This window comes from Microcaecilia unicolor, chromosome 3 (genome assembly GCF_901765095.1).
Source record: "Microcaecilia unicolor chromosome 3, aMicUni1.1, whole genome shotgun sequence".
In the NCBI taxonomy this organism is placed as follows: Eukaryota; Metazoa; Chordata; class Amphibia; order Gymnophiona; family Siphonopidae; genus Microcaecilia; species Microcaecilia unicolor.
The window spans coordinates 59,302,953-59,330,786 of record NC_044033.1 but is presented as its reverse complement, the minus strand read 5'-3'; the positions used below and the strand labels follow the sequence as shown (position 1 = coordinate 59,330,786).

Below are 27,834 nucleotides of genomic sequence, written 5' to 3'. Positions count from 1 at the left end.
AATTGCGAAATTCGGTGGGTAGCTGGATTGCATACTCTAAATCCCCTGTGGCCTGAAACCACTGGGAAGCTAGGGTCCATTGAGCTGATCGCATGTGAAGACAGGCCATGGGAGTCACATGGACTGTGGAGGCCATATAGCCCAGAAGTCTCAACATCTGCCGAGCTGTGATCTGCTGAGACACTTTGGCCATGGAAACAAGAGACAGAAGGTTGTCCGCTCTCGCCATTTGAAGATAGGCATGCGCCGTCTGCGAATCCAGCAGAGCTCCTATAAATTCTAGTTTCTGAACTGGAAGAAGATGGGACTTTGGGTAATTTATGACAAACCCCAGTAGCTCCAGGAGTTGAATAGTCATCTGCATGGACTGTAGAGCTCCTGCCTCCGAAGTGTTCTTCACCAGCCAATCATCGAGATAAGGGAACACATGCACTCCCAGTCTGCGTAGCGACGCTGCAACTACCGCCAGGCATTTGGTAAACACCCTGGGCGCAGACGCGAGCCCAAAGGGCAGCACACAATACTGAAAATGCTGTGTTCCCAGACGGAATCGAAGATACTGCCTGTGAGCTGGTAGTATCGGGAGGTGCATATAAACATCCTTTAACTCCAGAGAGCATAGCCAGTCGTTTTTCTGAATTATGGGAAGAAGGGTGCCCAGGGAAAGCATCCTGAACTTTTCCAGAACCAGGTATTTGTTCAGGGCCCTTAGGTCTAGGATGGGACGCATCCCCCCTGTTTTCTTTTGCACAAGGAAGTACCTGGAATAGAATCCCAGCCCTTCTTGCCCTGGTGGAACGGGCTCGAACGCACTGGCGCTGAGAAGGGCGGAGAGTTCCTCTGCAAGTACATGCCTGTGCTGGAAGCTGAAGGACTGAGCTCCCGGTGGGCAATTTGGAGGTAGAGAGAGCAAATTTAGGGAGTATCCTAACCGGACTATCTGGAGAACCCACCGATCGGAGGTTATTAGAGGCCGCCTTTGGTGAGAAAGTTTTAACCTTCCCCCGACCGGCAGATCGTCCGGCACGGACACTTTTACAGCGGCTAGGCTCAGCTGGAGCCAGTCAAAAGCCCGTCCGTTGCTTTTGCTGGGGAGCTGTGGGGGCCTGTCTAGGCGCACGCTGTTGACGAGAACGAGCGCGCTGGGGTTGAGCCTGAGAAGGCTGTCGGGAAGGTGGATTGTACCTATGCTTACTGTAAGCATAGGAAGCATTCCTTCTTCCCTGGAAAAAACGTCTACCTGATGAGGTAGATGTTGAAGGCGCCCAGTGGGAGAGATTGTCCATAGCGGTTTCCCGCTGGTTGAGCTGTTCAACCACTTGCTCGACTTTCTCACTAAAAATATTATCCCCCCGGCAAGGGGCATCCGCCAGCCGCTGCTGGACTCTATTGTCCAGGTCAGAGGCACGCAGCCATGAGAGTCTGCGTATCACTATACCTTGTGCAGCAGCCCTGGATGCAACATCAAAAGAGTCATAAGCACCCCTGGACAGGAATTTATGACACGCCTTCAGCTGCCTGACCACCTCCTGAAAAGGCCTGACATGCTCGAGAGGGAGCCTATCCACCAAGCCCGCCAGTTGCTTGACATTGTTCCGCTTGTGGATGCTCGTGTGGAGCTGGCATGACTGAATCTTGGGCACGAGCATGGAGGACTGATAGGCCTTACTCCCAAAAGAGTCCAGAGCTCTAGATTCTCGCCCCGGGGGCACCGAGGCAAAATCTCTAGAACTTTTGGCTCTCTTGAGAGCAGAATCCACAACCATAGAGTCGTGAGGTAACTGTGACTTCATCAACTCAGGCTCCCCATGGATTCGATACTGGGACTCAGCTTTTTTGGGGATGGTGGGATTAGGTAATGGTTTTGTCCAGTTCTTTAGCAATGTCTGCTTAAGGACATTATGCAGAGGAACAGTGGACGACAGTGGACGACTCCTTAGGTGGTGAAGGATAGTCAAGGACCTCGAACATCTCAGCCCTGGGCTCAGCCTTAGATACCACTGGGAAGGGAATAGCCACAGACATTTCCTGAACAAAGGAGGAGAAAGAAAGACTCACCGGGGGAGAAAGCTTCCTTTCAGGCAAAGGAGTGGGATCAGAAGGAAGACCACAAGACTCCTCAGAAGAGAAATATCTTGGATCCTCCTCTTCTCCCCACTAGGCATCCTCCTCAGTGTCAGACAAGAGTTCACGAACTGCAGTCCGAAACCGGGCCCGTCTCGACTCCGAGGAACCATGTCCTCGATGACGACATCGAGAAGTCGACTCCCATGCTGGCGGCGATGAAGCTCCCTCCAGCGATGTCGACCTGGGTGGCAGCCGAGGCCGAAGCCGCAAGCGGCATCGGCGTTGGTGACCGCACCACAGGCACAGAGCTCACTGCCGCTTCCATCAACAGCACCGAAGGCGCAAGCACCCCCGGTATCAGAACAGACTGGCGCAGCAGCCCCTCCAGGAGACCTGGAAGAATGGCTCTGAGGCGATCGTCAAGTGTGTCTATCGGGAAAGGCTGCGGGGTCGGTGCAGGAGCCGGAGGCAGAACCTGTGCAAAGGAAGGAGGCAGTACCAGACTGTCCGAAGACCGGCACACCGACACATCTTGGATGGAGGGTGAGCGGACCTCCCGGCGTCGACGCTTCTCGGGTGCCGAGTCCCTCGACGCCCCAGAGCTCCCGGTACCGTGTGTAGAAGGAGATCGATGCCAATGCTTCTTAGCCTTCGCTCGATGCACGGCATCAGTAATCCTCGGTACCGACGAGGAGGATGTGGAATCCACACGCCTCCTCGGGGTCGGGTCCAAAAGTGGTCGGTCCCGATGGGTCTTTGCAGCAGGAGCCTTCGAGGCAGGTGGAGACCCACTCGACGGCACACTGCTCCCAGCGTGCGGTGGTCTCCGGACAGGTATTACCTGCTCTCCCGATGTCAATGCCATCTCCGGTGCCGATGCCGCTGACCTCGGTACCGCTGTCAACGCCGAAGTGCCGGGCAAGGCTCCAAACAGACGTTCCCGCTGCGCCTGTCTCGACGCCTGTGTCCACTTTTTAAGGCTAACATACAACTTACAAGCGTCTGGGCGATGGTCGGGCCCAAGGTACTGGATACACCATGAATGGGGATTGGTACCTGAGATTGCCCGGCTGCACCAGCCACACTTCTTGAAGCCGCTGGGAATCCTCGATGTCATGGATGGAAAAATAGCGGCAGCGAAGTCAAAATTCGCAATGGTGCCAAGAAAAAAGGCACTAAAAAGGAGAAACGTGAACGCGCAGCCCAAAAGGGGCTGCGACGGCGGCGAAAGAAAACTTAAAGAGGGCCCAACACTAAAAGAGAGATAAGGGAACCTTTTTTTTTTTTTTTTTTTAATACAGGAGATAAGAAAAAGAAACAAAGAAAATCGTGAAAACTCGCGGCTAAATGAAGGCTCTTTCTCAGGGGCACAGAGAGAGAGAGAGAGAGAGAGACGGCCAAAACAAGTGCTCCCTACTGCGGAAAGAGAAAAAACTGACGGGGCTCTCGCGCAACGGGCAGGAAGCTGATACCCGCACGTGATCAAAGACTCTAGCAAACTTTTGTTGCTAGGAAGATTCCGGTCTCGGGGCTGCTGTGGACGTCACCCATCAGTGAGAACAAGCAGCCTGCTTGTCCTTGGAGAACGTACATGTACCTGGCTCTGAGGGTTCCACATTATTACAGTCTCTTGACACAAAAGGTATGCACTGTTCCTTCGTACTTGATTTCTGTCTGAATTATGATGTTGTTGAACAGCTAATTTCTCAAAGCCTTCAAAGCATTCCAGATCACCCTTAGTTCTAAAAGGTTTATCTGGTGGAGTTTTACCTGAGTAGATCAGAGGATCTGGGTGTGGAACTCCTCAACATGATCTCCCTAGGACAATTTGAGTCAAAAGTATTTGGAAGGAAATACCCCTAACCAGATTTGTTTGGATCAGCCACCAGGATAGAGTCCTTAAGATGCTGGGTTACTTGTATAGCATCTTGCAAACGCTGAATGGATTTAATCCACTGGAAGTGTCTACTGGGCTTGTCTCATATTAAGAGGCAGCAAGGAAGTTACATGTATTATTGAAGCCAAAAGGCTCAACAACTTCAGTGACTCACACCAATGTCTCTGACTCATTTCTTCTATGACTGATATCAAGGTGACAATCCTTTCTTTTGACTGAGTCTTGGCGCATCTATAAATTCCAATTGAGATAACAGGTTCAAGTGGAATTTGGGGTAATTTATGACAAAGCCTAATGACTCAATACCTGGAAGATTGTGGTCACCGATTAGACAGTTATGTTTGCTTCTGACAAATTGTCTAGAGAGAGAAACACATGTACCACTCCTTATACAGGTATGTCACTAATACATGCTAGATGTGTGTGTAAGGGGGGGGGGGGGTAATATTATAACAAAATATTTATGTGAGAAATCCAAAAAAGATACCTATTTAAAACGGTCACATAGGCTCCCAGATCCAGCCACAATAGCACACAAATGCCGATGCACAAATTTACACCTGCTCTACAGAACAAGTAAATCTGTGTATGCACTTTATGCATGTATACGTGTATTTTATAGAATGTGTGTACATTGCAACTCCATTTCTGCTTTGTCCAAACAACCCTCCCCAGGGAGCAAAAGGGATTAAGGTACCCAAAGAAACCATCCTGAACTTTTCTGATAAATTTGTTAAGAGACTCTTAAGTCTAGGATGGAACCTCCCTGCTCCTGGAATCATGCACTGATGAGGACTGATAATGGTGCTTCTTCACCTTCACTCTGTATTGGGATCGTTTGATGCTAGTGCAGCAAAATTCTTCACATGTAGCAAGACAAAGACTTCGATGGTAAGTCTTAATGGTCTTTCCTGATAATCAATCGAGGAAATATTGTTCCCCCTCAATGTCGATACAGCTGAGCTGAGCAACTTCTTTTGCTCGATGGCCTGTAGAATCCTTGATATTATCCTGAGGTGATGACCAACTTTCCTCAATTTCAAAAGCAAGTTAAAAAGGATCTTTTACACAAGTTTTCCCTGTAATATTTTGGGAAGTAATGTATTTGTACCTGGTTTACATTTTAGCTGCCTGTTTTTTGTTGCTAAATACACAAGGATAATGCCAAGTGTTGCATGCTGCAGGAATAGTGGGTATAAAATGGGGTGAGCAAGTTTTATTGGTTTTAATGTTATTTTATTTTGTTTTATGATATTTTTATGTTAACTTGATAGAAGCTCCTAGAGATTATTTGTCAATAAATTAAATTAAATCTTTTGACAGGTATCACAGCTAGGAATGTTGTGTTAGGATCTGAGGCATAGCAAGCACAAATTGCAGGAACAGGAGACTGGCATAGTGAATGATACATACCTGTAGCAGGTGTTCTCCGAGGACAGCAGGCTGATTGTTCTCACGACTGGGTGACGTCCGCGGCAGCCCCCACCAACCGGAAAAGGCTTCGCGGGACGGTCGGCACGCAGGGCACGCCCACCGCGCATGCGCGGCCGTCTTCCCGCCCGTGCGCGACCGCTCCCGCCAGTTGAATGACAAGCAATAAAATATGAAACACAACTCCAAAGGGGAGGAGGGAGGGTAGGTGAGAACAATCAGCCTGCTGTCCTCGGAGAACACCTGCTACAGGTATGTATCATTCACTTTCTCCGAGGACAAGCAGGCTGCTTGTTCTCATGACTGGGGTATCCCTAGCTTTCAGGCTCACTCAAAACAAGAACCCAGGTCAATTGAACCTCGCAACGGCGAGGGTACAACAGAAATTGACCTACGAAGAACAACTAACTGAGAGTGCAGCCTGACCAGAATAAATTCGGGTCCTGGAGGGTGGAGTTGGATTTACACCCCAAACAGATTCTGCAGCACCGACTGCCCGAACCGACTGTCGCGTCGGGTATCCTGCTGGAGGCAGTAATGTGATGTGAATATGTGGACAGATGACCATGTCGCAGCTTTGCAGATCTCTTCAATAGTGGCTGACTTCAAGTGGGCCACTGACGCTGCCATGGCTCTAACACTATGAGCCGTGACATGACCCTCAAGAGCCAGCCCAGCCTGGGCGTAAGTGAAGGAAATGCAATCTGCTAGCCAATTGGAGATGGTGCGTTTCCCGACAGCGACCCCTAGCCTGTTAGGGTCGAAAGAAATAAACAATTGGGCGGACTGTCTGTGGGGCTGTGTCCGCTCCAAGTAGAAGGCCAATGCTCTCTTACAGTCCAATGTGTGCAACTGACGTTCAGCAGGGCGGGTATGCGGCCTGGGAAAGAATGTTGGCAAGACAATTGACTGGTTAAGATGGAACTCCGACACCACCTTCGGCAGGAACTTTGGGTGGGTGCGGAGCACTACTCTGTTGTGATGAAATTTGGTATACGGAGCATGAGCTACCAGGGCTTGAAGCTCACTGACCCTACGAGCTGAAGTAACTGCCACCAAGAAAATGACCTTCCAGGTCAAGTACTTCAGATGGCAGGAATTCAGTGGCTCAAAAGGAGGTTTCATCAGCTGGGTGAGGACGACGTTGAGATCCCATGACACTGTAGGAGGCTTGATAGGGGGCTTTGACAAAAGCAAGCCTCTCATGAATCGAACGACTAAAGGCTCTCCAGAGATGGCTTTACCTTCCACACGATAATGGTAAGCACTAATCGCACTAAGGTGATTCCTTACTGAGTTGGTCTTGAGGCCAGACTCTGATAAGTGCAGAAGGTATTCAAGCAGGTTCTGTGCAGGGCAAGAACGAGGTTCTAGGGCCTTGCTCTCACACCAAACGACAAACCTCCTCCACTTGAAAAAGTAACTCTTTTTAGTGGAATCCTTCCTAGAGGCAAGCAAGACCCGGGAGACAGCCTCAGACAGACCCAACGCAGCGAAGTCTACGCCCTCAACATCCAGGCCGTGAGAGCCAGGGATTGAAGGTTGGGGTGCAGCAACGCTCCGTCGTTCTGCGAAATGAGAGTCGGAAAACACTCCAATCTCCACGGTTCTTCTGAGGACAACTCCAGAAGAAGAGGGAACCAGATCTGACGGGGCCAAAAGGGCGCTATCAGAATCATGGTGCCGCGGTCTTGCTTGAGCTTCAGTAAGGTCTTCCCCACCAAAGGTATGGGAGGATAAGCATACAGGAGGCCGGTCTCCCAATGAAGGAGAAAGGCATCTGACGCTAGCCTGCCGTGTGTCTGAAGTCTGGAACAGAACAGAGGCAGCTTGTGGTTGGTCTGAGAGGCGAAAAGATCCACCGAGGGGGTGCCCCACTCTCGGAAGATCTTGCGTACCACTCTGGAATGGAGCGACCACTCGTGCGGTTGCATGACTCTGCTCAGTCTGTCGGCCAGACTGTTGTTTACGCCTGCCAGGTACGTGGCTTGGAGGAGCATGTCGAACCGGCACGCCCAACGCCACATCCCGACGGCTTCCTGACACAGGGGGCGAGATCCGGTGCCCCCCTGCTTGTTGACGTAATACATTGCAACCTGATTGTCTGTCCGAATTTGGATAATTTGGTAGGACAGCCGATCTCTGAAAGCCTTCAGTGCGTTCCAGATCGCTCGGAGCTCCAGGAGGTTGATCTGCAGATCCTTTTCCTGGAGGGACCACAGACCCTGGGTGTGAAGCCCATCGACATGAGCTCCCCACCCCAGGCGAGATGCATCCGTCGTCAGCACTTTCGTGGGCTGCGGAATTTGGAATGGACGTCCCAGGGTCAAATTGGTCCGGATGGTCCACCAGAGCAGTGAAGTGAGGCAACTGGTGGAGAGGCGGATGACATCTTCTAGATTCCCGGTGGCTTGAAACCACTGGGAAGCTAGGGTCCATTGAGCAGATCTCATGTGAAGACGAGCCATGGGAGTCACATGAACTGTGGAGGCCATATGACCCAGAAGTCTCAACATCTGCCGAGCTGTGACCTGCTGAGACGCTCTGGTCTGCGAAGCCAGGGCCAGGAGATTGGTGGCCCTCGCTTCGGGAAGGTAGGCCTGAGCCGTCTGGGCATTCAGCAGAGCTCCTATGAATTCCAGAGACTGTGTTGGCTGGAGATGGGACTTTGGGTAATTTATCACAAACCCCAGCAGCTCCAGAAGTCGAGTAGTGCACTGCATAGACCGGAGGGCTCCCGCCTCCGAGGTGTTCTTGACCAGCCAATCGTCGAGATATGGGAACACGTGCACTCCCAGCCTGCGTAGGTAGGCCGCTACCACCACGAGGCACTTGGTAAACACTCGTGGGGCAGAGGCGAGCCCAAAGGGCAGCACACAATACTGAAAGTGCCGTGCGCCCAGGCGGAATCGGAGATACTGTCTGTGAGCTGGCAGTATCGGTATGTGAGTATATGCGTCCTTTAAATCCAGGGAACATAGCCAGTCGTTTTTCTGAATCATTGGCAGAAGGGTGCCCAAGGAAAGCATCCTGAACTTTTCTTTGACCAGGAATTTGTTCAGGCCTCTCAGGTCTAGTATGGGACGCATCCCCCCTGTTTTCTTTTCCACAAGGAAGTACCTGGAATAGAATCCCTGCCCTTCCTGCCCGGGTGGTACGGGCTCGACCGCATTGGCGCTGAGAAGGGCGGAGAGTTCCTCTGCAAGTACCTGCTTGTGATGGGAGCTGAAAGATTGAGCTCCCGGAGGACAATTTGGAGGCAGGGAGGCCAAATTCAGGGCGTATCCGCACCGCACTATTTGGAGAACCCACTGGTCGGAGGTTATGAGAGGCCACCTTTGGTGAAAAAAACTTAACCTCCCCCCGACCGGCAGATCGTCCGGTACGGACACTTTGAGGGCGGCTATGTTCCCGAGGATCCAGTCAAAAGCCCGTCCCCGGCTTTTGCTGTGGAGGCGCAGGAGGCTGCTTAGGCGCACGCTGTTGACGAGAACGAGCGCGCTGGGGCTGTCCCTGTGCCTGGCGAGGCCTTCGGGCCGGCTGGTTGTACCTACGCTTTGCAAAAGAATAGGGCGCAGCCTGCCGGGCCCGGGAAAAACGTCCACCTGCTGAGGTGGATGCTGAAGGCGCCCGGTGGGAGAGCTTGTCGAGGGCGGTTTCCCGCTGATGCAGTTGGTCCACCAGCTGCTCGACCTTCTCACCAAAAATGTTATCCCCCCGGCAAGGGACGTCGGCCAGTCTCTGCTGGGTGCGGTTGTCCAGGTCAGAGGCACGCAGCCATGACAGCCTGCGCATCACTATACCTTGGGCCGCAGCACGAGATGCCACGTCACAGGTGTCATAGATACCCCTGGACAGGAACTTTCTGCACGCCTTCAGCTGCCTGACCACCTCCTGATAAGGCCTGGACTGCTCCGGCGGGAGCTTATCGACCAGGTCCGCCAGTTGTTGCACATTAGTCCGCATGTGGATGCTCATATAGAGCAGGTATGACTGGATGCGGGTCACGAGCATGGAGGATTGGTAGGCCTTCCTCCCAAACGAGTCCAGAGTGCGAGACTCCCGCCCCGGGGGCGCCGAGGCGGTATCCCTCGAACTCCGTGCCCTCTTGAGAGCAGAATCCACGACCGCCGAGTCATGGGGCAGTTGGGGCCGCATTAACTCTGGGTCAGAGCGGATCCTGTACTGGGACTCTGCTTTCTTGGGAATGGTGGGGTTAGTTAACGGTCGCACCCAGTTCCGAAGCAGTGTCTCCTTGAGGACATTGTGCAGCGGCACCGTGGAGGACTCTCTAGGTGGTGATGGATAGTCGAGGACCTCGAGCATCTCGGCCCTCGGCTCTTCCACAGAGACCACGGGAAAGGGAATGCTAATAGACATATCCCGCACAAAGGAGGCAAAGGAGAGACTCTCAGGAGGTGAGAGCTTCCTCTCCGGTGAAGGCGTGGGGTCCGAGGGAAGGCCCGTAGACTCCTCTGAGGAGAAATATCTAGGGTCCTCCTCTTCCCCCCACGAGGCCTCATCCTCGGTATCGGACATAAGCTCATGTAGCTGAGTCCTGAACCGGGCCCGGCTCGACGTCGAGGCACCGAGGTCTCGGTGTCGTCGAGCGGTGGACTCCCGCGTCGGCGGGGACGGAGCTCCCTCCATCGACGTCGACGGGGACTCCACCTGCGTGGCGGTCGAGACCGGCGCCGCAAGCGGCGGCGGTGTCGACGGCCCCGGCGCCGGGCTAGAGCTCGCCGGCGCCACAGACATCGGCGCCGAGGCCGGCACAGCCTGGCGCATCAGCCCTTCCAGGATCCCCGGAAGGATGGCTCTGAGGCACTCGTCCAGGCCCGCTGCCGGGAAAGGCGGTGGGGCCGGTAGGGGTGTCGGTGCCAGAAGCTGATGGGGGCCAGGAGACGGCACCGAGGTGCCGGAACCCTGACGCGTCGGTACCTCCACAACCGACGGGGACCTCTCCTCTCGGCGATGACGCTTCGGCGTCGCCTCCTCTCCGATGTCCGGATGCACCGAGGGCGACCGGTGACGACGCTTCTTGTCCTTCTTTCGATGCGCGTCACCGGCGCCGGGAGGTATGGAGGAGGAGGAGGACGATCCCCCTCGGTCTCGAGGAGCCGGGTCAGACAGGGTTCGGTCCCGTGGACCACGGGCTGAGGGAGTGACCGGGGCCGACTGCCCACGCGGCCGCTCACCTCCACCCTCGCCGGCGGACCAGCGGGCCGACGGGACCTGTTCTCCTGGGGTCGATGCCATCGGTGCCGATGTCTCGGGCATCGATACCGGTACCGAAGGACCGGGCGCCGATACCGATGCCGTCGAGGTCGACGTCGAGGGGCCGGCGCAAGTTCCAAAAAGACGGTCCCGCAGAACTTGCCTCGCAACTTGAGTCCGTTTCCGGAGACCGAGACACAGGGAACACGACTTGATATTGTGCTCCGGCCCGAGGCACTGGAGGCACCAAGCGTGGGTGTCGGTCTGCGAGATCGGCCGGCCGCAGCGACCACACTTTTTAAATCCACTCGGGACCTTCGAGGACATCGACGGAAAAATCGCGTCGGCGAAGTCAAAGTCGTCAATGGTGGCGAAAATCACACCTCGAAAAAAGAAAACGACTGTGCGGCCACTAGGCCGCAACGCGGCGTCCCCGCTGGAAACGAGGGAAAAAGGGAGCGCGTGCTCCACACGCTCAGGTTTTTTTTTTTGTTTTTTTTTTTGAAAAAGAAAAAGGAAACCGGGCGGTAACAAAAACTAAATAGAAAACAACGATCCGCGTAAACGCGATCGACTTTCCGGCGGCTGAAAGCAGAGAGAGCGGCAAAGCACGACTCTCTCCAGACGCGGAAAAAAAAGAACTGGCGGGAGCGGTCGCGCACGGGCGGGAAGACGGCCGCGCATGCGCGGTGGGCGTGCCCTGCGTGCCGACCGTCCCGCGAAGCCTTTTCCGGTTGGTGGGGGCTGCCGCGGACGTCACCCAGTCGTGAGAACAAGCAGCCTGCTTGTCCTCGGAGAATGTTCTGTTACACTACTCGCACTTTAAGATGCTGACGGTCTTCTGATTCTAGGACTTCAGATAAATGATGGTGAAAGTGAAGTCAAAAGGCTTCAGGGTAACAACTGACTGATGCTGCTCCATGCACCAATGCTGATGCAGATCGTAGCTGTGACAAAAATGAAGGAAACTTCAAAATTACATTGCCACAGTTTAGTTTTATTTAATATGCTGCAAATAATAAAATAACTAAGCGGTTTACAATAGGATAAAAAGACCTCTAAGGTAAGAAAGAGGAAATACCACATAAGGAAGCCTAGGTTACAAATCTACTTAAAATAAAAGGAAAATACGAATGGATAATTACTTGTAAGGCACAACAGGAAGGAAGGAAGTGAACAGAAAATAAACACTATGAGAATGCTGTACATGGGTAGTGCTAAGCGTAGACACTGTTAACAAATTAAGGGCTCCTTCTACAAAGCTGCACTACTGATTAGCAGCGCACTGAATGCAAAGAAGCCTATTCTATTCACATGGGCTTCTTCGCATTCAGCGTGCCCTAATTAGTAGTGCAGCTTTGTAAAAGGAGCTCTAAAATTCAACTAATTAGGAGTAAAACAGTGAGTTTTAAGTAAAGCTTTACATTTCTTAATTCAAAGCTCACAGCACAGCTCTACAGGAAACTAATTTCATAATGCCAGAGCCATGGCACTGAAAACAGGAGAACCTAACAGAATGAGAATGAATCTATAGAAATGCAGAGGTAACCAATAGATGATGCTGGGCTGAGCAAAGGACATGGCCTCTGATATATGAGGTAAAAAAATGTATAAGAAAGAGGGTAAGCCAGTATGAAGGATCTGGTGGGCCAGAAACAAATCTTACAAGATATGTGAAAAAAAGACAGGAAGCTAATGTTCATGTTTAAGCAAAGAAGAAACACTGTTGGATTTCTTGGCTCCATAAATAAACTTCACTGCGGTATTTTGTATAACTTGCAATCTTCTCAGTTGATATTTGGGGTAAACCATGAAACAGAGTTGCAGTAATCAATTTGAGATATTAGTGAAGCATGGATTAACAACCAAAGAGATTGGGAATAAAAAAATGAACAAACAACTCAGATTTGTATAGAAGGATTTCTTCATCATCATTGAGATATGGCCAGAATAGGTAAGATGGTTATCTAGAATAATTCCAAGAATTTTATGTTTCAATCATTTTTTTTATTGATGACATACGTAACAAAAGTGAATAAAATACAGGCACTATTGGAACATAAAAGTCATCTGAATATTGTATATAACACAAAACTCCCATAGCCACCCACCAAATACCCTCCCTTCCCTTATTACCCCTTTCCCCCCCTCAACCCCAATGCCAATGAATCTTATGTTACAATCTTATTACACATTTAGTTCTGCCAAAGCAGTGCCATAGAAATCCACAAAAAAACCCCAGCTTCCCTCCCCAATCCTTCCCCTCAGCACACCCCCACTTCCTTTCTACCACATTAAACTTAGTCATAAAATAAACTGAAGTACATAGGAGTCTATCTATTCAACAAGCGGCTTCGGGCTGCAGGTGTCAAGGTGTTCCAAAACGGGCACGAGCACTGATAAAACCTTAGTCCTTGTACCAATGTGAAATCTTTCATTTCCATCCTCTCCAAGTGCAATAGAACAATTATACAGGAGCGCCATTGCTGAACTGTGGGATAGTTATTAGTTAGCCATTCTGCCAATATAGTCTGTTTAGTTACTATTGTGGCCTTAAACACAAATTTTTTCATTCCACAAGGCAGTTGGAGTACCCAGAATTGGACATCCAAACAAAAGCGCTGGATCATAGTGCCATCCCACATTCTTGAAATCTGAGTTAATATAGCCTTCCAAAAGCCGATAATCACACTACAGGTCCAAAACATATGTCCCAGCATTACTCCATCTGAGCCACATTTGGGACAGGACCCCCAGGGAGACATCCCCATGTGAAAAGCTTGCCGTGGGGATATATATAAACATAAGGCAAACTTGTACTGTACTTCCCAGTGTATTGCAAAGGGGGATAGTTTACGAATAGAAAGGATATGCGCTTTTAATTGTGGCACTGTCAATGAAAATTGCAAGTCTCTCTTCCATCGTGTCAAGAGGCGAGAGTAATCCAATTCTGATATGCTGATGGTGAAAGGAAAGACACTCGCTGCTGCGCCTCCAGAGAAAAGGCTGTTGCAAGTTCCTCTTGAGAGTCCTCAGCCAAGTGTTCCCATGGTAAGGCATCAAACATAGTGTTTCAACTGAGCATAATGAAAGGCATCTGCTGGTGGAATGGAATATTCAGTTTGAAAATCAGGAAAGGGTTTAAAGCGTCCCTCCGAAGTTGCCACATGCAGTAAGTACACAACGCCTTGCCTCCTCCACCTCAGGAAAGTTGGATAAATTTGACCTGGTGCAAATGCAGGGTTATTGCAAATAAAAAGGGTGTCACCCTGGGAGAGAAGTGATGTAAGCGACATATCCACCTTCAGACTGCCTTAGCTGCAGTCGCAATGCTGGAGACCTTCAACCCCCTAGGTATCATGCCTCCAGAAGTATGCAAAAGGTTGCTGAAATGAATGGTTTGGGTCATTTGAAGTTCCAAAGCTGTATTAGAATAATCCTGCCGCGAGCGAAACCAGTCATTCACATGTCGCATACCACTGGCCACTGTAATATGCCGTATACTTATTAAACCCAAGCCTCCATGTTCCACTGGGATATGCAACGTGGACAATGAAAGATGGGCTTTTCCCCCTTTCCAGAGGAATCACCTCAGTAGTTTATTTAGCTTTTTTTCATCTGACAGCTTCAAATACAATGGCAATAATTGAAAGACATACAGCCATTTTGGAATGATAAACATATTGTACAGTGCTATACACCCCAATAAAGAAATAGGCAAAGCTCCCCATGCCTGCAACCTTAACTGAGTCTCTTGCAATAGGTTTTGTATGTTCAGAGAGTATAAGTGCGTGAGATCTGTGGGTATCTGTATTCCTAAATACTTAAGCACTCCTGGTGCCCAACTAAGAGGGAAATCCTCCTGCCATTCTGCCCGAGTATCAGGTAACACCGCTAGGGCTTGCGATTTCATAAGATTCAGCTTAAATCCTGAATATTGCCCAAATTTTTGTAAAAATTCCAACACCAGATACACTGCTACTATGCTAGATAATCTAATTACACCTATAGCAGAGATTTTATTGCAAATGAGGGAAAAGTCTCAACTACTACGGCTATTTTCACACATAGGTGTTCATTATATAGCTCGTAGAAAAAGTCATCACTGACTCAAAAACCCTCAATTTTTATATTTTCTTTTTTTGTTTCAATTGTGATTACAGTAATAAACGGCCGAGAATTTTTTCAGAAGATACGATTTTCTTCAGAAGACAGAAGATCCAGATTGTTGATAAAGTGGTCACGGCGCAGTGTTCCAGGTGTGAGCAGGTTCCCTGTTGAAGACATTCGAAACGGGACCGTAGGAACCAGTGCATTACCCATCTTAAATTGGATCCAGCGCCTCATTAAGAATAAATCGGCACAGCATTGAAAAAAACATTTGGCAATACTGGGCAAGATAAGTGAATCAGTTCCATGCTTTTTGATACGTTTAACAGTTTTTTAAGTCTTAATAAGACATTTATTACTGTAATCACAATTGAAACAAAAAAAGAAAATATAAAAATTGAGGGTTTTTGAGTCAGTGATGACTTTTTCTACGAGCTATATAATGAACACCTATGTGTGAAAATAGCCGTAGTAGTTGAGACTTTTCCCTCATTTGCAATAAAATCTCTGCTATAGGTGTAATCAAATTTTTGTAAACCTATCAACAACGATTCCAAGGATGTGACTGGATCTGACACCACCACCAGCAAATCGTCAGCAAAGGCTAATACTTTGAGGCGCTGCCCAGCTAAAGTTATCCCCCTCACAGAATCTGCTAACATAAGCTTCCTTAAAAGAGGCTCTAAAGAAAGTACAAATAACAGGGGAGAAAGTGGGCATCCCTGCCTTGTACCCCGTGCTATTGAAAATTCAGCCTCCCTAATACCATTAACCAATAAGGATTGCAGTGCCTTCAAATACCAGCCCTGGAAACCCATAAAAGACAGAATCCAAAACAGATAATCCCATCTTACCATATCAAAGGTCTTCTCTGCATCTAGGCTTAGTATCAGAGATGGTGTTTTAGTGACCTGACAATGGGCCTTTGCCAATAACAAACATCTGATGTTGAGGACAGACTGACGATGTCGTATGAACCCCACCTGTTCTGTTCCTATTAATCTAGGTATCAGGGGGGCCAAACATTCTGCCAGTATTTTAGATAACAACTTAAAGTCCACATTCAATAAAGACATTGGCCTATAAGACTCCTTATTCTTGCTCGGCCTGCCCGGTTTGGGTAATAATGTTATCGAAGCTGCATTTGCATATGAGGTGAACTGACCCGTATGTATCACCTCTTCGTAATAGTCCAACAGCGCTCCTAGCACCCTTGGAGACAGTATCTTATAGTATTCTCCCGTATATCCATTGGGCCCAGGGGCAGAGTGCAGTTTCAGCGATTTAACCACTGCCTGAAGTTCAGACAGTTGTAGTGGGGCATTAAGGGACTCCAGCTCAGTCGATGTCAACTTGGGAAGACCTGCATCCTTCAGACAATCTATTAAATATTGATCAAGGGGTGAACTATCTGCGGTGTATAAAGATGAAAAATAAGAGGTAAAAACCTGTGCTATTTTGGCTCAGTCATTTGTTAGGTTCCCAGAGTCATCTCGTATCACAGTTATTGCCGCGGCCCTCCCCAGTTCTTGATCACCTGCGCTAATAGTCTCCCTGGGCGGTTCCCAAATCTCTGTAATCTGCACTTGCGATAAAGTAAAGAATTAGTTTCCATTTCATGCAATAAAGCATTTAGTGCTATTTGGGTAGCTTGCAAGGTCTCTAAAGTATCTCTAGTCAGTCGCTGAATTTGAGCCCGCTTAACCTTCTTCAACCTATCTTCCAGTTGCAGTATGCCTGCTGTCAACCATTTCTTATGGGCCTGCACATATGCGATTACATCCCCCCTGAGAACCACTTTAGATGCTGACCAGTACAACAATGGCTGGTCCTCATGCAGGGCATTATTAAAAGCATATTCGGACCATTTCTTTTGTATATATTTCTTGAAATCAATGTCGTCGTATAGATAGGAAGGATAAAGCCACCCTGGACCATTATATTTATCCGCCACTGTTTCAAAATCTATCCACACTGGGAGTGGTCAGAAATCTCTTCTGGGCCTACTGTCGCAGAGAGAACAGCACTGAACTATGAGCGTTCCACTAAAATGTAGTCTAGCCTAGCCTGAGTTCCATGCGCCCTAGAATGATGATGTGTGCAATCACATTCTCCTGGGTGAAGCACACGGCACGCATCTATCACCCCGAGGGAATGGGCAAAAGATGAAAAAATGCCCGACCTCTTGACTGCTACTCCACCTCGTCTACCTTGAGGTGAGGCGAATTGTACCTCTCCCACCCATGAGCGTTGTAATTTAGCGTGTTCCACATCAGTCAGGTGTGTCTCTTGTAGGCAGGCTAAGTCAATCTTATGCCGATTCAAAGCTGTAAGTATTTTGGAACGTTTCACCGGGGATGTTATTCTCCCAACATTCCATGTTGCAATCCCTGTAGGACCCAAGAGGCTAAGCCAAAGATTTGTCTATCATTTGGACTCATGAGCTCACCCACCTCCCTCAGTGACCACTGGTGCTTGTGTCCGAACAATGTACATAAGTACATAAGTACATAAGTACATAAGTAGTGCCATACTGGGAAAGACCAAAGGTCCATCTAGCCCAGCATCCTGTCACCGACAGTGGCCAATCCAGGTCAAGGGCACCTGGCACGCTCCCCAAACGTAAAAACATTCCAGACAAGTTATACCTAAAAATGCGGAATTTTTCCAAGTCCATTTAATAGCGGTCTATGGACTTGTCCTTTAGGAATCTATCTAACCCCTTTTTAAACTCCGTCAAGCTAACCGCCCGTACCACGTTCTCCGGCAACGAATTCCAGAGTCTAATTACACGTTGGGTGAAGAAAAATTTTCTCCGATTCGTTTTAAATTTACCACACTGTAGCTTCAACTCATGCCCTCTAGTCCTAGTATTTTTGGATAGCGTGAACAGTCGCTTCACATCCACCCGATCCATTCCACTCATTATTTTATACACTTCTATCATATCTCCCCTCAGCCGTCTCTTCTCCAAGCTGAAAAGCCCTAGCCTTCTCAGCCTCTCTTCATAGGAAAGTCGTCCCATCCCCACTATCATTTTCGTCGCCCTTCGCTGTACCTTTTCCAATTCTACTATATCTTTTTTGAGATACGGAGACCAGTACTGAACACAATACTCCAGGTGCGGTCGCACCATGGAGCGATACAACGGCATTATAACATCCGCACACCTGGACTCCATACCCTTCCTAATAACACCCAACATTCTATTCGCTTTCCTAGCCGCAGCAGCACACTGAGCAGAAGGTTTCAGCGTATCATCGACGACGACACCCAGATCCCTTTCTTGATCCGTAACTCCTAACGCGGAACCTTGCAAGACGTAGCTATAATTCGGGTTCCTCTTACCCACATGCATCACTTTGCACTTGTCAACATTGAACTTCATCTGCCACTTGCACGCCCATTCTCCCAGTCTCGCAAGGTCCTCCTGTAATCGTTCACATTCCTCCTGCGACTTGACGACCCTGAATAATTTTGTGTCATCGGCGAATTTAATTACCTCACTAGTTATTCCCATCTCTAGGTCATTTATAAATACATTAAAAAGCAACGGACCCAGCACAGACCCCTGCGGGACCCCACTAACTACCCTCCTCCACTGAGAATACTGGCCACGCAATCCTACTCTCTGCTTCCTATCTTTCAACCAGTTCTTAATCCATAATAATACCCTACCTCCGATTCCATGGCTCTGCAATTTCTTCAGGAGTCTTTCGTGCGGCACTTTGTCAAACGCCTTCTGAAATCCAGATATACAATATCAACCGGCTCCCCATTGTCCACATGTTTGCTTACCCCCTCAAAAAAATGCATTAGATTGGTGAGGCAAGACTTCCCTTCACTAAATCCGTGCTGACTTTGTCTCATCAGTCCATGTTTTTGTATATGCTCTGCAATTTTATTCTTAATAATAGCCTCCACCATCTTGCCCGGCACCGACGTCAGACTCACCGGTCTATAATTTCCCGGATCTCCTCTGGAACCCTTCTTAAAAATCGGAGTAACATTGGCTACCCTCCAGTCTTCCGGTACTACACTCGATTTTAGGGACAGATTGCATATTTCTAACAGTAGCTCCGCAAGTTCATTTTTTAGTTCTATTAATACTCTGGGATGAATACCATCAGGTCCCAGTGATTTACTACTCTTCAGCTTGCTGAACTGACCCATTACATCCTCCAAGGTTACAGAGAATTTGTTTAGTTTCTCCGACTCCCCCGCTTCAATATTCTTTCCGGCACTGGTGTCCCCCCCAAATCCTCCCGGTGAAGACCGAAGCAAAGAATTCAATTTAATTTTCTCCGCTACGGCTTTGTCCTCCTTGATCGCCCCTTTAACACCATTTTCGTCCAGCGGCCCAACCGACTCTTTGGCCGGTTTCCTGCTTTTAATGTATCTAAAAAAATTTTTACTATGTATTTTTGCTTCCAACGCTAATTTCTTCTCAAAGTCCTTTTTTGCCCTCCTTATCTCCGCTTTGCATTTGGCTTGGCATTCCTTATGATCTATCCTGTTACTTTCAGTTGGTTCTCTTCTCCACTTTCTGAAGGATTGTTTTTTGGCTCTAATGATTTCCTTTATCTTACTGTTTAGCCACGCCGGCTGACGTTTAGTCTTTTTTCCCTTTTTTCTAATACGTGGAATATATTTGTCCTGAACCTCCAGGATGGTGTTTTTAAACAGCATCCACGCCTGATGCAAGTTTTTTACTCTGCGAGCTGCTCCTTTCAGTCTTTTTTTCACCATTTTTCTCATTTTGTCGTAATCACCTTTTCTATAGTTAAACGCTAGCGTACTTGATTTCCTAGTTTCACTTCCTTCAATGCCAATATCAAAACCGATCATATTATGATCACTGTTATCAAGCGGCCCTCGTATCGTTACCCCCTGCACTAGATCATGAGCACCACTAAGGACTAAGTCTAGTATTTTTCCTTCTCTTGTCGGCTCCTGAACTAGCTGTTCCATGAAGCTGTCCTTGATTTCATCAAGAAATCTTATGTCCCTTGCGTGCACAGATGTTACATTAACCCAGTCTATATGCGGGTAATTGAAATCCCCCATTATTATTGTGTTGCCCAGTTTGTTTGCGTCCCTGATTTCCTTTAACATTTCCGCATCCGTCTGTTCGTCCTGGCCAGGCGGACGGTAGTACACTCCTATCACTATCCTTTTCCCCTTTGCACATGGAATTTCAATCCACAGTGATTCCAAGGAGTGTTTTGTTTCCTGCAGAATTTTCAATCTATTTGATTCAAGGCTCTCGTTAATATACAATGCTACCCCTCCACCAATCCGATTCACCCTATCACTACGATATAATTTGTACCCCGGTATGACAGTGTCCCACTGGTTATCCTCCTTCCACCAGGTCTCAGAGATGCCTATATCTCTAATTTTTCATTTAGTGCAATATATTCCAACTCCCCCATCTTATTTCTTAGGCTCCTGGCATTCGCATATAGACATTTCAAACTATGTTTGTTGTTCCTAAGTACATCATGCTTAGTACTTGACAGTATTAATTGGCAATCTTTTGTCTGATTTTTATTGTTATTTAAAGATACCCGATCTACTACAGTCTCTTTTGCAACTCACTATCAGGATACTCTATCTTCCCTGTTATGGTGATATCTTTGAAAGATACCTTATCCCGAACCATGCTCTTTTGAGCGACTGTCGGCCTTCCCCCATTTCTAGTTTAAAAGCTGCTCTATCTCCTTCTTAAACGCCGATGCCAGCAGCCTGGTCCCACTCTGGTTAAGATGGAGCCCCATCCTTTCGGAATAGGCTCCCCCTTCCCCAGAATGTTGCCAGTTCCTAACAAATCTAAAGCCCTCCTCCCTGCACCATCGTCTCATCCACGCATTGAGACTCTGGAGCTCTGCCTGTCTCTTGGGCCCTGCGCGTGGCCAGGTAGCATTTCAGAAAATGCTACCCTGGAGGATCTGGATTTCAGCTTTCTACCTAAGAGCCTAAATTTTGCTTCCAGAACCTCTCTCCCACATTTTCCTATGTCATTAGTACCCACATGTACCAAGACAGCCGTCTCCTCCCCAGCACTATATAAAATCCTATCTAGGTGACGCGTGAGGTCCGCCACCTTCGCACCAGGCAGGCAAGTCACCAGGCGATCCTCACGTCCACCAGCCACCCAGCTATCTATATGCCTAATGATCGAATCACCAAGTACAACAGCTGTCCTAACCTTTCCCTCCCGGGCAACATTTGGAGATATATCCTCGGTGCGAAAGGATAATACATCCCCTGGTGGGCAGGTCCTGGCTACAGGAGTACTTCCTACTTCACCAGGGTGATGCTCTCCTTCTAGGAGACCTCCCTCCTCCAAGGTAGCACAGGGGCTACCTGACTGGAGGTGGGACTTCTCTACAACATCCCTGTAGGTCTCCTCTATGTACCTCTCTGTCTCCCTCAGCCTCCATCAAGTCTGCTACTCTAGCCTCAAGAGAACGGACACGTTCTCTGAGAGCTAGGAGCTCTTTGCATCGGGCACACACATATGACACCTCACCAATTGGGAGATAATCATACATGTGACACTCAATGCAAAAGACTGGATAGCACCCCTCTCGCTGCATCTCATACCATTTTAAAGGGACCTGGTAATAGGACAATAGGACCCACAAAATTAAAACCCACCATAGCCAGCTCTCCAAGTTATCGTTTGACCCCCCTGCACTGCCCCAAACAAATCTATACAAATGCAGACCAAGTTGCGTTCCCACCCCCCTTCCTCCACCCAAACCTTCCCTGCCCTCCCGTGTTCTCAAAAGAACCCCAATCCATCTCCCAGATACATATTATATCTGGAGGAATAGAAGAGATCTCCGTTGCTGCTAAGGACCCACACCACAACTGTAACAACCAAATTTAAGCTATGCCCTTTTATAAACCTATACAGTGTACAGAGTAGTTAACAGCTATAACATAAAACTAGGCATTCATGCACCTCAATCAGCATCCAACAACTTTTTCTCATCAAGCCATTTCCTTGTTTCCACCACTGTTGCAAAGGTGTGCCATACCCCCTGGGAAGAAATTTTGAGTTGCGCAGGATACAGCAAGACAAATCTGAGGTCTTTCTTTATGACAGTAGAGCACAAGGGGTGAAACTGGCGACACTGCTCCTGCTCTGCCGGCAAGAAATCCTGAATTATCAAAATCTGCTGCCCCTCGCATGTCAAGGTATCTCCTTTTAAGCGAAATCCATGCAGTATGTCCATCCAACTTATGTCTATAATTTAAAATTGACTCGGGGACAATTCTTGCTGTCAGTCTGTCGGCCCACCCGGTGCGCTCTTTCAATTACCGATGGTCCCATAGAGTCAGACAATGCCAATTCTTTAACGAGCCAACCTTCCAGCCAGGTAGTTAAATTTTGCTCTGGTATTTATTTATTTATTTATTTGTTGCTTATATCCCACATTTTCCCACTCATGCAGGCGCAATGTGGCTTACAGAGAATTAATTAAGAGTAAAAACTTAAAGGTTAGGCAAGCATAAAAGAAGCAATTAGGAGGGGAGAAACTAACAGCGTGAACTAGGTAGGGTGAGGAACAAGGGATGTATTAATATGCGCTGCGGAATTCCTATAATGTGCAGGTTATTCCGCCTTGACCTATTTTCCAGGGCCTCTAGTTTTCGGGAGTGTTCCTCGAGCTGTTTATGCAAGCGAGCTAGATCCGGGCCTTGCACTCGCGAATCATCCTCTAATGCTGACACACAAGTTTCTAGGTCTCCCATTCTGATACCAAGACCATCTAGTGTGGTTAAATAACTGTCCAATATTTGTGTCACTGTGTCCCAACGAAGTTCCAGAGCCTTCGTTACTGCTGCCGTTAATTGTAGAAGCTGTGAATCTGTAAACACTACAGGCTCTGGGGCAAGAACCTCCGCCATCTTGGAATCTCCACTTCCGAGTTTGCTCTTGCTCTTGTTTGCTTTGCAGATTTCTGTGTCATTGTTGCAAAAGACTTACCCAGGTATTTGTCCATGTAATAGCTTTTCAGAGAGTCACTTAAGGAGTAGTAAAGTGCACTGCTTAGCAATATAGTACCGTAGTGAATGGTGTGGGGCCCGGAGCTACTGTTGGAAGCTTCCTCCCAGCTCACTGCATCACGTGATCTCCGAATTCCAAGAATTTTATTTGATTTACTTAATAGGATTTGAGCTCCACAAATGGTAGACAAACAAGGACTTTTTAAGAGGCCGCACAACATGAAAGACAACTTTCATAATGTTCTCACTCTTGTGAAAAAGCTGCATAGATTAAAAAAAATAAATAAAAAAGTCTGGTGGGCCCCGTGGATAAAGTGGCGCAATACACATGCAATAACACAGACATAGCAAGACCTGCACATGTGTAGAGAATGGCTCTAGAAATCTCTACTAGTTTTCAGGGCCTTCGGCTCTGTCAGATGATATCATCCCATGTGTGGGAACAGAATATCCTGCTTGTCCTTAAAGAAAAAAAAATGTATTTTTCATGGACATATCTGACTGACAGTCTGACTTATTAAACTTTTTCTCTCATAGACAGACTCTTAGGAAATCAGACAAAATTGTTCTTATAAACTGCTTAACATTTAATCCTGCTAATAACCATATTAGTGTTCCTTCCTCCTCTCTGCCTCTTCCACTCCATACAGAAAAACTGTAGGTCTGTCTTGCACATGTTTCCATGGCACCACTCTTATCAAGTGAAAAGGGGAGATGGAAGAGCAGCAGGGCTTCCTCTCTCAAAACATTGGTTAATAATTTGGAAACTCTTTCAAAAGCTTCAGGTCAAATCTGTAGAGTTTCTAGGTATACCAATAGCATGACTCCAAATCAGCACATTTTTATTTTTCCCATTTACTTTTTCTTTTCTTTTTAACTTTACAGTACCTTTGCCAGCAACGTTTTGCCACAGCCAGGGGGTCCAGCAAGAAGAACACCAGCAGGCGCTGCTAGGCCAAGAGCTTTGAACTGCTCTGGATTCCGCACAGGAGCCTCAGAAACAAATATATACAACAATTACTGTGTGAACAGGTAAAACAAGAAAGATCATTTTGGTGACATTCAGGTAAACTTGAGGCTCACAGATTTTAAACCCCAGTATTCATTCTTTTGAGGATAAGCAGGAATTGTACCTGTGCTCTTTCTGCTTATAAAGCACTCTGCACAAAAGTACTACACAAATCTGTTTATAAGACAAATACCAAACAAAGGCAATCACCCTTTTTTTTCTCTGACTGACAAATTTAATAAAACACTGGAATTTGTACATAAGGAAAGCCATCAGCAATTTCCTAACCAGGAAGTATCAGAAACAGATGCACCAGAACAATTTTCAGGAAAGGAGGGCCAGATGCACTAAACTTAATGAGCCATTAACGAGCAAGTAGTAAACCCTGGCATGCATGGAAGACTTTTTTCCGACGACGGTAGCAGCTAACGAAAACGGAATGCAGATGAGCAAGTTGTGTAGAAACCCTATTGTAATGAGATGCACTAACCTTTTCCCGATTGCCTTAACGTTAACGCTGGAAAATCTAACGAGAGGTCTGCACCTCTCGTTGGGCCTGCGTGGGATTGAAAAACTGCTACAAAGTAAAAAAAAAAAAAGTGCCCCGCTTTAAAAAAAAACGATGTCTATTTTGGCCGTCATCCCCCCCCCCGCCCCAAGGCGCCACGCCGCTCACCCCCTCTGATGCGGCTCAACAGTGCAGTTGAGGACGCCCATTCAAAAAAAAAAAAAAGTCCATTTTGGCCATCATCCCTCCCCCGAAGATGCCGCGCTGCTCGCCCCCTCCGATGCAGCTCGATCCAGAGGACAGTGCAATTGAGGACGCCCATCAAAAAAAAAAAAAACGTCCATTTTGACCGTCATCCCCCCCCCCCCCCCCCCCCAAATAGTAAAAATGTCTTTTTTGGCAGTGCTTCATTCAGCTGAGAGACCTGGAAGTCTCTGAGCCAATCACAGTGTGTTTAGCTGAGCTAAACGCATTGTGATTGGCTCAGGGACTTCCAGGTCTCTCAGCTGAGTGAAGCACTGCCAAAAAAGACGTTTTTATTATTGCAGGGGGGGGGGGGGGGGGAATGACGGTCAAAATGGACGTTTTTTTTTTTTTTTGATGGGCGTCCTCAATTGCACTGTCCTCTGGATCGAGCTGCATCAGAGGGGGTGAGCAGAGCGGCGTCTTCAGGCGGCACAGGGAGGCGTATTTGGCATGCGTAGAGCAACCAGCATAACGCTTGGCTACTCTGCGCATGCTCGACCGGCCAATTGGCCGATTGTTTAACAATGGAATAGAGAATGCAAGCTCATTTGCATTCCCTTTCCTTAATGCATGCCCGTTCCTTACCGATTCGCTAAGGGAATCGGTAAGGGAAGGGCTCTAACAATTGTTCAGTGCATCTGGCCCGGAGTGATTTGGCAATAAGAGCAAAGAATAACTACACACACAAAGCACGCAATCCTAACAAGAACTAGCCTTCCATCCTTGTTGTGTGCTTTCAGTTGATTTTTTTTTTTTTTTTTACATTTGCAGAGACTGTTTATTGAACAAACACAGGTAACAGATCGGTAATGAAAACATACAGTATAGAAAAACAAGCTGTCACAACCTGCGAAGCTCTATATAAACAATGATAACACAACCAGCCTCCATATTTTATAATCACGATTACAAACAAGATTATAACCCCCCATGGTTCCCCACCCCCCAACCCACCCCTCAGCAACCCTCCCCCCTTCACCATCCCTAATACCAATGACACAACACTTCCCACATTCAAGCAGAACACGCTTTCAAAAAGGGTTCCCATACCAATTCCCACCTGGGCAATGTCTTCTTTTTCAAAGCCGTCAAACGCTCCATCTCACATATATACCACAATTTAGAAATCCACCTTACCAACAAATGTACCATATGTGATTTCCAATGCTTCACCAAATTTAGGCAAGCAGCATGCATAGCATGACGCACCAACAAAGATTGATAGAGAGTAAGTCCCTCCGACTTCTTACCAAGCAAAAATACCAATGGATGCCACTATACCAGTCTACCTAACCATTTCTGTAGACGGGACTGCAGCGTCCTCCAGTATGCCCGCGCCTTTGGACACAGCCACTAAATATGACCCATCATTCCCGGTACTGCACAACCCCGCCAACAGTTAGGAGACTCATTAGGAAACATATGGTATAATCTCACCGGAGTGAGATACCAACGATATAAAAGACCTTGATTGCATTTCCTTCAAGGCCACCGCCAAAGAGGACTTTAAAAGCGCTCTTTCCATAATCAACCAGTCATCATCTGGTAATGTAAAGTCCAATTTCTTTTTCCCAATTCCGTCTATGTAAAGTATAGGGTTTAAGACGCTTGGCTAAGAACCCATACAGACAAGTAATCAGTCCCTGAGTACTCCTTGAATCCTCACAGAGATCTTCTAAATAAGAATCTTCCCGAACTATACAAGATCGATAAGCAGGAATTTGCAAACAATGTTTCAGCTGAGTATATGCATAATAATCACTAGGTCTAAGCCGATAATCCTTCATAAGAATCTCAAAGGAAATATACACCCCCTTCTCATACAACTTCCCCCACATGTCCAAGCCCTCCAGCGCCCATCTATGAAATCAAGTTACCCCAACACCCGGCAAAAACAATGGATTATCCGCAATCGGGGTATGCTTAGACAAAGGAGTGGTCTTAGCAGAAAATAATAAATCCCAATAATGAAAAATGGCACTCACTGTGGGCGGATACTGTTCAACATTTCCTCTATGCTTCGCTGGAAGCCACATTAAATGCCCCAACCTGCGGGCTCCTATCAAATGTTGCTCAATAAATATATACACAATTTATAATCCGCCCCATGAAACCACTCAATCGCGGAACAAGACTGGGCCGCACAGTAATACCAACATAAATTAGGTACCTCTAACCCACCTTCTGGTTTACGTTTATATAAAAGGAACGGCAGATGCGGGCGTTTTTGGTTCCAAACAAACCGGATTAAACGATCCTGGAAGTTAGTCAAAAAAGATCTCGATAAACGCAGGGAAAGCACTTGAAATAACTACAATAAATGAGGTAAAACATTCATTTTAACCGATGCAATCCTCCCAAACCACGAAAGACCAATAGTATTCCAACGGTCCAAGTCTTTGTAAATCGTCCTCTGAAGAACCGGGTAATTAACAGAAAATAAATCCCCTAGCCTCCAGAGTATCTGGACCCCCAAATAGCGAATATCCCTAGTAGACCACTTAAAAGTAAAAGAAGTCTGAAGCGTCTCCAAAGTCTGGGAGGTACCTGGACCGCCAGGCCCACAGATTTGGTAGCATTCAATTTATAACCAGAAATAGCTGAATAAGCTTCAATCTCTTTCAGTAAATTAGGCAAGGAGACCAACAGACGAGTCAAAGACAGAAGAACGTCATCAGCAAACAACGCTATTTTAAATTCCATATCCCTCACTGAAACTCCCGAAATATTCAAATTGGCCCTAATAGCCACCGCCAGAGGCTCCATAGCCATTGCAAAGAGAAGGGGAGACAGAGGGCACCCCTGGCGAGTTCCTCAGGACAATGAAAAAAAGCTCTGAGTTCCCGCCATTATTTCTCACACAAGCTTTTGGAGAAGAATAAAAAGCCTGAATCCAAGACCTATAAAACGGACCCACCCCAAATTTTGTTCAGGACCTATCCAAATATCCCCAATGTACCCTGTCAAAGGCCTTTCTGTATCTAGTCCAAGCAAACAAAGTGGCTGGTCCGTGATCTGAGAGACGTAAAGCAAATCAAGTGTTCTTCTAATATTATCCATAGCCTGCCTCTTTGCCACGAACTCCACCTGGTCTGGATGGCTCAAACTAGGAAGCATACTACCAAACGATTGGCCAGTACCTTTGCCAAACTTTTAACATCCATGTTTAAAATAGATATGGGTCAATAAGATGCACAATCCGACTCATCCTTATCCGGCTTTGGGATAACAGCCAACCAAGTCTCCATCATAGATCGAGGGCAAGGGCTCTCCCTCCCGCACCGAATTAATTACCAATGCCAGATAAGGTGCCAAATTCTTAGCAAA

General features: G+C 47.6%; 1 protein-coding gene across 1 annotated transcript in view; it reads right to left on the bottom strand.

Annotated features, from left to right (window-relative positions):
* NVL (nuclear VCP like) overlaps nt 1-27,834 on the bottom strand; it is a 258,431-nt gene that overhangs the window by 127,091 nt on the left and 103,506 nt on the right. The window contains 1 exon segment of the mRNA XM_030194664.1: nt 23,633-23,737. Within this exon segment, the coding sequence (XP_030050524.1) occupies nt 23,633-23,737 (105 nt within the window).